Source organism: Lissotriton vulgaris, chromosome 7, assembly GCF_964263255.1.
Source record: "Lissotriton vulgaris chromosome 7, aLisVul1.2, whole genome shotgun sequence".
In the NCBI taxonomy this organism is placed as follows: domain Eukaryota; kingdom Metazoa; phylum Chordata; class Amphibia; order Caudata; family Salamandridae; genus Lissotriton; species Lissotriton vulgaris.
In genome coordinates, this window is record NC_141695.1 from 744,816,571 (window position 1) to 744,827,463 (window position 10,893).

The following is a 10,893-nucleotide window of genomic DNA, read 5'->3' on the forward strand; positions in this document are numbered from 1 at the left end:
GGTCAAGCTGCTGTACGATATAAGGAAAAATAACCCAACATCCTTCTTGCAGACTGTAAATGAAATCAGCAGAACTCTTCCAAGGGTGGCCACCTCCAGTATTTCTGAGTGTCACCTGGTGTCATTTCTTGTTCAATTATTACAATCTAGGGGCGCAGGTGGAACACCTTAAGAGCCACTCAGAAGACTCAGACAGATCTAGTAAGAACCGTGCAAATCCCAGTTAGGGGGGGGACCAAAAATCATCTTGTGGCACTATTACTTCAGTCTCTGTACATAGGCAAATTGCAAGGAGATGCAGGGAAGGGGCGCCGGGCCCAAATGGAATTCTGCCGGCCATGTACAAAGAGGACCCATCGTTCTGGGCAGCTCAATTAACCCAGGTCTTCAACATTGTTATCCAGAAACATCACATTCCATACTCATGACAAGGCATGATTCTCTCCCCGATTTATAAGGGAGGGGACAAGGGCGACCATGGAAACTATCGCCTAGTAGCCCCAATTGACAATGATGCAAAATATTTTACAAAAAACAATTTGATGGACAGAATGTAGATCAATGTCTTACATTCACCCCAGTACAAGGATCTGGGCCTAAATCCATCGTTTTTTGCACTCCACACCACCCTGGGTCAGATAATGGCTTTATGCAAATCAGCTCTGACCCTGTGCCCCATGGGAACAGTCCAGTCCGAACTACAACAGCCATATCTTTCCCAGACCGGAATCAAGCATCCGAGGACCGGACCGGTTTCGAGGTAACACCTCTCATCAGCCCGGCTAGCTTGACTCCAGTGGTGTGGAGGCTCTGGGACCCACGTCTGAGGTACCCCAGTACACTCAGGAAGAAAATTACAAAAAACAATTTGATGGACAGAATGTAGATCAATGTCTTACATTCACCCCAGTACAAGGATCTGGGCCAGGCACTCCACACCACTTGGAGTCAAGCTAGCCGGGCTGATGAGAGGTGTTACCTCGAAACCGGTCCGGTCCTCGGATGCTTGATTCCGTTCTGGGAAGGACATGGCTTTTGTAGTTCGGACTGGACTGTTCCCATGGGGCAACAGGGTCAGAGCTGATTTGCATATTGCCATTGTCTAACCCAGGGTGGTGTGGAGTGCAAAAAAACGATGGATTTGGGCCCAGATCTTTTGACAGGGGGAATGTGTGACATTGATCCACATTCGGTCCATCACTTGTTGTTTTTGCAATTGCCGTCCTAAGTGCGCTGGGGATGCCCAGACGTGGGTCCCAGGCACTCCACACCGCTTGGAGCCAAGCTAGCCGGGCTGATGAGAGGTGTTACCTCGAAACCGGTCCGGTCCTCGGATGCTTGATTCCGTTCTGGGAAGGACATGGCTTTTGAAGTTCGGACTGGACTGTTGCCATGGGGCAACAGGGTCAGAGCTGATTTGCATATCGCCATTGTCTAACCCAGGGTGGTGTGTAGTGCAAAAAAAACGATGGATTTGGGCCCAGATCTTTTGACTGGGGGAATATGTGACATTGATCCACATTTGGTCCATCACTTGTTGTTTTTGCAATTGCCGCCCTAAGTGCGCTGGGGATGCCCAGACGTGGGTCCCAGGCACTCCACACCACTTGGAGTCAAGCTAGCCGGGCTGATGAGAGGTGTTACCTCGAAACCGGTCCGGTCCTCGGATGCTTGATTCCGTTCTGGGAAGGACATGGCTTTTGTAGTTCGGACTGGACTGTTCCCATGGGGCAACAGGGTCAGAGCTGATTTGCATATCGCCATTGTCTAACCCAGGGTGGTGTGGAGTGCAAAAAAAATGATGGATTTGGGCCCAGATCTTTTGACTGGGGGAATGTGTGACATTGATCCACATTCGGTCCATCACTTGTTGTTTTTGCAATTGCCGCCCTAAGTGCGCTGGGGATGCCCAGACGTGGGTCCCAGGCACTCCACACCACTTGGAGTCAAGCTAGCCTGGCTGATGAGAGGTGTTACCTCGAAACCGGTCCGGTCCTCGGATGCTTGATTCCGTTCTGGGAAGGAAATGGCTTTTGTAGTTCGGACTGGACTGTTCCCATGGGGCAACAGGGTCAGAGCTGATTTGCATATCGCCATTGTCTAACCCAGGGTGGTGTGGAGTGCAAAAAAACGATGGATTTGGGTCCAGATCTTTTGACTGGGGGAATGTGTGACATTGATCCACATTCGGTCCATCACTTGTTGTTTTTGCAATTGCCGCCCTAAGTGCGCTGGGGATGCCCAGACGTGGGTCCCAGGCACTCCACACCACTTGGAGTCAAGCTAGCCGGGCTGATGAGAGGTGTTACCTCGAAACCGGTCCGGTCCTCGGATGCTTGATTCCGTTCTGGGAAGGACATGGCTTTTGTAGTTCGGACTGGACTGTTCCCATGGGGCAACAGGGTCAGAGCTGATTTGCATATCGCCATTGTCTAACCCAGGGTGGTGTGCAGTGCAAAAAAACGATGGATTTGGGCCCAGATCTTTTGACTTGGGGAATGTGTGACATTGATCCACATTCGGTCCATCACTTGTTTTTGCAAAATATTTTACAGCAGTTCTTCTGGAGGAATTACAGCATTGGGAGGAAGCACTCTCCATTATTTCCCCAAACCAAACTGGCTTCACAAAACAAGCAGGGACCACATCAAACATCATGACACTTTGGTTGCTGATCGATTCCACTAAAATTAACAAACACCCAGTTTACTTAGGTCTTATCGACTACAAATCGGCATTTTATGGGGTGGACTGGCGAAAACTCTGGGGGAAATTAGCTAACTTGAACATCCCGAATAGCCCGCTAAAGGCCTTGGAACTATTACACACTGAAACCTGGGTCAGAAATAAGGCACAGGCCTACTTAAATCAGGTTTTGGGGTATTTCAGCCTGGGACTCACTTTAAGCCAAGAAAGCTAACCAAATCCAGCCCATAGCTGCCATCAATGCTTGAGGTCAAAGACCGACTGTCCAAGCACAGTCATGGGTGGATGACACTTCAAAATTACAAAAGGCTAAAACCACAGCCCTATCTAGGCAAAACATACAGCAACCAGGGCTATGGCACACGTACTGAAATATAGGCGGGGACTATTACCCTTATTACGACATCTTCCCACAAATAAAAGAAGGCCAGGGTAAGATGCTTGTCTGCTATGCAAACAAGAGCCGAAGAACATTGTTCAAGTCTTATGCCTGTGCCGTTCTGGTATGGGAGTCGGATGTGAGCCCCTGTGCAGGAAGTGGAGAGATCGGGCATAAGGTCATGTGGGAAGACGGCGTTGACCTTTTTTGAATCAACAGACACTGGTCTGAACGGCACAGTGGTTAAGTTCCTACATAGATTTAATAAGAATTCAGTGGCCAAGGATCTAGCTCAAGGCAGAGAGGCGGGAACTGTCCTAAGAAGATAGCATTGTCCTTGATTTTCTTATGTGCCTCCACACCTCAAATTACCCACAACACTCAACGGCTGCATTCATGTCTAAATTCCAGAATGCCCATCACTCGGATTCCTAAGGAGTAAACACTTGCACTTTAACTCTAAAAATGCACTGCCTCAGACATCTTATCGTGCACTTTGGACTTTCTTCTCTATAATGGTTACAGCTCCTATGCCTAGCGCTTGCTCTAGATTTTATCATAAGCATCTGTACACTACATTTTGTAAAATAAGATTTTATAAATCAGCACTTGCACCATAATGGTTCATAATACACTGCTCTAGAGCGCTCAAATGAGCATCTGCACTTTCATTTAAAAAATGGACTCTGCTTTTTTGGTCGCACTGCTTTCATAGATTTTATCTTTCTTTGACTTTATAATTCACACTCACACTCTTAATTAAGAAGAACACTGATCCCCCTAAAACTTCTTAATCTGTCCCCGCACCTGGACTCTAAAATGAGCATCCACACTGGAACCCTTACTATACCACTGTACCTTCTGACAAAGTAGAACTTGTAAGGGCAAGGAGCTCCCTTGGCCAGAGGAAAGGGTCTTAATTGATTTTATTGCCATGAATTCATGATGAAGGTTCAATTGTATGTGTTACTGTATGGGTGTTTATCATGAATTACATTGCAATTGGTTTTTATTAATCAAGCAATAAAGAATAACGTTACAGTTAAATGACTCAGTAATGAACTAGGACTGTGTCATTCTCAATATAATCATAGACATGGGTTAGAGTTTCAAGGCATTATGTAAAATAATTTTAGGCAGCACATGAAATAGCATTGAGCGGGTTAGCAGTGAGAATACACACCATAAGAGTAAAGAACTTTACAGTAAAGATGAATAGCAAATCCAGTCGCCTTCTTAGAGTGGGTAAATGGGAAATCCCTCAACGTGTAAAATGCAGGTACTTTAATGGGACTTTAGATAAAGGATTTCACACATTACTACACAAATACATGGTTCTCAGCATATGCACCAATGAGGAAGGGGCAACAAGAAACGTTCTACTACAGAATACATTTGAAGATTCTCTCATAATGCGATTACATTGGATTCAGAGACTCCCAGAGTCGATTCAGGTAGCGTAAACTGCAACATTGTATACAGAGCGGTCAGAGAGAGGTTAGGCACTTCTCTTAATCCCAAAGACTGGAAAAACTCCCAATACTCTGTTAGAAAAAAGGCAATCAACAGCAATGGTCAAGTGATGCAGAGCGGTGTCACTTCAAAATGTAAGACAGTACACCCTTGGTTATGTTAGAGCAATTTCAAACACGTTGGAAACTTAGAAAAGATAAAACAACGTTCACACTAAAAGCACATTGAATTAATGTATCGGTTGCTGAGGCATGTATGCAACATTCGGGTGACATTGTTTCAATTTCTGGCCAGGGCAAAACTCTCATGATATTCTGCTGCCATATGAACAAAATAAATCCCATTTAGTTGGGTGAGGCAACACATCGTTTCTTGAGCACACTTAGTTCCTAAACGTGTGTTACATTTAACAAACGATTACAACCATAGGCTTTTATCTAATTGGCTGAACTGAGTGAACTAAGACTACGGCTCCCAGAATGCAAGTGGTTCAATGAAAACCCGGAAGAGGAAACACGCCACCGCTGGCGGCATTAAACAAGTTATTACTCTACTACTAGACCCCATTGCTTGCCCAGATAGTGCACGATTATCACGTTAGCAGTTTTATATAAACACCTGCGTGGCTGTTGCCTAGCTCCGCCCCCCTCCCCCGGGTGTGTGTTCAGAGATTTCCTGTCACTTGAACCTCCGTCTCCCTTTCTTTATGGTTTCGATCATGGACAAAGAAGCTTGTGGGGAGCTTACCTCCTCGGCACTCGAAGTGGTACAGCAGTCACAGCATGAGAAACAGAACATGTTAGCTTAGGGTCGAGTAATTCAAGAAGAGCCCGGAGCTGGCGCAATGAGGTAGAGAGACGCGTAATGCCCTCTTGATGTTTACACAAAGTTTGCTTTGTTCTCAAGTCCGGTCATAAAACCTTTGAAAACACGTAATCCTTTTCCGGATTCGAGCTGTGCTTTCGCTATCTATCATCGCATCATGTGTGCAGCACCGAAAAGCTGCTCTCATTGGCAAACTAAATTTTATCTCGAAACTCTATCTGAACTCGAACAATAAGCCACTTCCTTCTTTGGCAGGCGGGTGTCGCCGGAATGTGCCATTCCTTTGCTGCCTGGGGAGAATGAAAACAAAGGTGGCGTGTACCATTGAAGCAACTATTCAACCGTGCCTTTACAGCTCCAAAGGCAAACTAAATAGCATGATTTTCGCTTATCATGAAATCTGATCAAATCTGAATATATCCTTTGCATAGGGATGATTGCTTTTAACCACGGTGGGGAATTTTTTCAGCCCCTAGAGATAATTATTTTGTTTTCTTCAATCATACACTATATATCGCTTTTCATATCCATTTTCTTACATGTTTAAATATCTTTTGAAGGACACGAGTGAAAAGTGTAAAACAGTCCTCTTCTCTTTCCTTTTACAATTGATGTCCATGTCATGGAAACATTCACAAAGACAATGTAGAACACGTGTTTTGATTGAAAGGAACGACATGTCTACTACATTTGCTTGCACTTTTCTTTAGGTAGAAATTAAGCGTTAAATGTGCTAGAGCACAGGCTGCTGTCTCTGTATCAATTGGAAACTTGACAAGTATTCCCATAATTGGGCAAGGCGGGGGAGATAAATGGCTGCTACTACTTATAATAATATTAGTAATAATAATAACAATAATACAAGAATGATGTATTAGTTATGGAATACTAGCAGCTCTGCCAACAAATCTAATGTTTGCATAGCATAAGAAATGTAAAAGCCTAAGAAAACAGGAAGAATAATTAAGAAACATTATGAAAGACATCAATAAACAAGCATTTGCAAAGCAATAGGTCTCGCAGTTGTGAGAGTTTGAGCTATTGGCATTCTAAATGGCAATGCCATTTATTTACGTGTTGTTTTTTAAAACATAAAGGAAAGGCATTGTCATTTACAATGCCAATAGCGTAAACTCTCGCAAATGCGAGACCTATTTCATTGCAAACGCTTGTTTTCTTTGCTTTCAGCCTTGTTGCATGCTGCTGTTCAACATGGCTAAAAAAACATTGACAAAGATAATAGAGCTCACTTAAGCATCGGGAATTCTCCTTGATTAATAATCTATGGTCAGTTTGTTTCTAGACTTACATAGAAAAGCCAAAAAACAATGTATTTGAATGTTGTCCATAGAAATATGCAGTGGTTAGGAAGCTTCTTTAATAGGCATCGGCATATTCGCATCCATTAATGTTTTGATGTACCAATGAATCTCCTTTACTGGGGACGGCATGCCCAGAACAGAGTTCTAAGCCTGCTGTTCAATACTGGTAAAGCCCTATGAGACCAAAAAATCCCATTAATTACTTGCTTGTGAGCGCCTGCTGAAAAACAGAGCTAGAGCTAGGCTATATTTATTAGTTGAGGGGTGTGTTGAAAGGCATATGAATGATTGCCACATGGAAGACCTCCTTCGGTAAAGGCAACTACAAGCTCAAAATAAGTGGCATGGAATGCTACCAAGAGCAATTTCGAGCGTTTGTGAAGAATTGGTTGAACATTTCCTAACACCATTTTTTGTGCCAAACGTGAAATCAAACAACTTAGACTGATTATGTTGCTTTGGGCTGTGGATGAAAATCCCAAATCAACTAACAAATATGAGCAAACAACGCTGGAGTATCTGAGTGTCCTGAACTGTGCTTGCAAAAAGCGGGAAGAGATGAACAACAAAATCTCGCAGGGGTAATTGTGCGAAGATTTAAATAATTCTTTACCGTAGAGCACTTCAACATTTTCATATCTACTTGTTAAAAAAACCATCAGATATAACTGCCATATCCTTTTCAGCCCAACCTGTAATACTCAAAAAGGATCATTAATATAATGTAGTCATTCCAATGACCACAGCTTCCTTATTGGGCAAACACACATTTATTTATTTATTTAGAGCTTTCTCTGCACCAGAAGCCGCTTAAATCACTGAATTGAAAAGAATAAAAAAAAGTCACTAAAAGAAAATAGATACATGAGTGGCAGAAAATGAAAACAGGAGTGGCAGGAAATTAAAACAGGAGTGGTAGAGTCGGTCGGATGCATATGTTGAACCCAGATCAAGCATTCTTCGGTGGCTTAATTTAAGGCCACCAATGTTGTTCTCTTCTCACAGCCAGTGTATCATTCCATTCTCAACCCATCTGAATAAAGCTAGCCCCACTTACACATTCGCCTCCCCAGAGCATGGATATCAGCAGGGTGCAATAGATTGATCCCTGACCCTCTCGTGAACGCTGGGAGCTCACTCTTAGCAAGATCTGTAGTCACTGAGCTGCTGCTGCTTGACTTGCACTTTAACAGATGCTCCTGTAGATTTTATCAACTTGATTTACATGGACAGTCTGCGGGGCCCCTCCAGGTGCTCCCTCAGGCAATGAGATCGAAGTTAAATGCTTAGAACATTCAGTTGGTGCTAGTGCATTTGGGGCTTTACCGAGAGACTACAAGCGTGCTCGGGTGGTGACAAAAAGACAGTTACAAACACAGTCGGCTGCTTGTCTCGGACTGCCCAGGCGAGACTGGCACGTCATATTTATTTATGACAATACATCAAGGGAAAACTATGACTTTCCTGAGCAAAGTACGTGGCTTACTGTCAGGGCTGCCGACTTTGGAAGTCTGCTACCAGGTTTGTGTTCCGGAGTCAGCTTAACATCCTGTGATCTTGGGCATATAACATAATCTCCCATAGGCTGAAAAAATGCACGTGACATTGTGTAACAGAGTTCGTGCTCCCAGAGCGCTCTAATGCCTTTGGGTCGAGTTTACGTTATACATAAAAAACACAGAAGCACACAGGCTAGGAGTGGAGTGGAGATTGGGCAGAAGCACTCTTTGCTTTAAGGTGAGATGAGATGGGATGTAGTCGGGTGAGCATGAATATTTCACAGGGGCATTTTTGCATTGGAATGACATGGTACTCGTAACTTTGAGTCGTGGGCGAGCTCCTGCTGTGTGCTGAAAAGGCAGTGCTAATAATAGCCCAGTGTGGCGGACAAGGTTTCTCCTGGCTGATAACTGTGGCCAATCCTCTGGGAAACATTACCCAGGAATTTCCTCTCGCACACTCTGCTCCAGTGTCTCCAAGTCTTCACAGCGCTAATAAATCAACCGCACGTGAAAGCTCCTATCACTAACAAGCGGTGCGTTATGGGAAGCAAGCAATGAAGGGAAAAGCAGTGACAAGGGTTGGGGGATCTGTGGACAGGGGCATTTAGGTAATCTGTATAATCTGTAGCAAATCCTACCCTTTACATTCATGTTTGTAAACAATGTGCAATAATGAAAGCTGAAATGGAAAACACTAAACAAAAAACCTCAAAACTAAATACGTAATTTAATTTTGTTAGCATAGCCACAAAACCCCTTAACCAGTGCCATCACTGCTAGGTTGTGAACACAACTGCATGAAGATATCACTTGCGTTTCATTGGAGGTGACGTCAATCAGAAAGGACGTTGAAAGAAGCTTGCCAAAGGGAAGACATGATATAATGTTAAGTGGGATAGGACGTGGGGTGCCACAAACAAAATAATATTTTCAACTTTGAAAATTAGCATATCGCATACGGTGCTGCAATCTGGCGCCATGGAGGCCTCGACAAGAATAGTCTTAGATAACGTTGAACCCATAACTAAACTGTGGAAATCAGTGAATTTGTTCTGGCTGCTTAAAGACTTTGGAAGGCGTTGATCTAAAAGTTTGGTGCCTGGCTGCCTAAATCCAAAACGGCATACTTATTACTTATGAGGGACAAAACACTTTTGTTGAAGGCAAATTAGGTCATAGACATGTTTATGTAAAAAATGATCTAATACATGGAGTCAATGTTTAGTTATGCTGCGCTCTTAAAAGCAGTACAGGGTGTGTGTGATCACTTTTGGGGCCGCTTGGATGTTCTCAGTGGCCGTGATCAAGCAGGCTGACAAATGGTGCGTGCACCCGGCAAACATGCACTGTACCCAATCCGCCTGCAGCCTTTGGGAGCACTTTCAGAAGCCCCACTAAATATCTCACAAAGCATCGCTTATGCGATAGCTAGGCGAGACCTAAAAACCGTCCGATTACAAGAAACAAAGAAACCACAGGGATATTCAGTTGCTTTCTAAATTGAAAAACAATTAGGAGCAGTGGAAGATTCACCTGAAGTGTGTCAATGTTTTGAGTATGTTATAACAGTGCCACCCCTGATGGGATACCACCTTGCTGTACAATAAACACTACCTTCTGAAAAACAGATGACGCCTTGGCCGAATGAAGAAATAAATGAACTGGAATTAGAATCTGCTGGGTTACATGAGCATACACGTTCATGCCTATGACTAACTTGACAGCATAGCTTTAATGCTACCACAAAACACATGGTTAACTCCATCAGGACAGTGCTTCTCTCAAATACGTTCTGAGTACAACATTTCATTTTCTTCAAGAAACAAGCCTATAAGTTACAAGACTGAAAGAGATCTCTCAATAAGATTTTAAGTTAAAGGCAGTGGAAAGTTAAACCCAATAATTTTACATTATTTTTCATTTCTGTACTGATGGCCATGTGTGATTATGGCACAAATATTTCCTTAGTGATTTAATGTAGTGTTTAAAATGGGATAGAGACAAAATTGATTGCCGGGGAACACAATAGGAAATGGGGATAGGCCTGATCTGGACTCCCATATCATGCCTGTAGAATGAAAGGCACAATGTCAGCTCAGGACAAGATCACAAACTCCAAAGAGATCTCAAGCACCTGTAACAAAATGAATGCTCATTTGTATCAAGCTCCTAGAGCTAAGGGGCTATTACCAACCACTATATAGAGGTAATCATCAAATACCTGAAAGTTGGCATTCTTTCTGCTACAACCAGCTTGGAAAGTACATAGTAACCACAAATGTATTCCTTTTTATACAGACATAGAGTTTACGTTCCCCCAAGCAATAGACTTCTAATTGCATGAAAACGTATCAAATATTAGAATCCATAGTTGGCTTCTTCTAAGATTGACATCATGTGGTTTGCTTAAATGCAAAAGTCAATCTCAATTTCAATTCAATTTATTATTCCCTAAAATGGCATGCATAGCTGCCCATACTGTAGATAAGGTAACATTACAATTCATATGCTGAAGAATAAAACATACTTTCTTCTGACTAGTATCTCCTGTATCCAAATTTGCTTATTACCTAGTTGAACAGGAAGCAATGTGCAAGGATTATCACCCTTTGTAATAATACTACACAAGGCAATTCCTATGGGACAATTAAAAGACCACATCCTCATCAGGATTAGAAGCCCAGTG

The 10,893-nt window shown here is 43.2% G+C and overlaps 1 protein-coding gene across 2 annotated transcripts in view; it reads right to left on the reverse strand.

The window, feature by feature from the left end:
- LOC147702354 (uncharacterized) overlaps nucleotides 1-5,613 on the reverse strand; it is a 161,022-nt gene extending 155,409 nt beyond the window's left edge. The window contains exon 1 of one of the 2 annotated variants that reach the window (XM_086930979.1): nucleotides 5,306-5,613. In XM_086930979.1, coding sequence (XP_086787105.1) covers nucleotides 5,306-5,356 — 51 coding nt within the window. In that variant the 5' untranslated portion in view covers nucleotides 5,357-5,613. The remainder of the gene's footprint in view (nucleotides 1-5,305) is intronic. The other variant, XM_086930978.1, reaches the window with a different exon arrangement.
- Nucleotides 5,614-10,893: the final 5,280 nt, after the last annotated feature.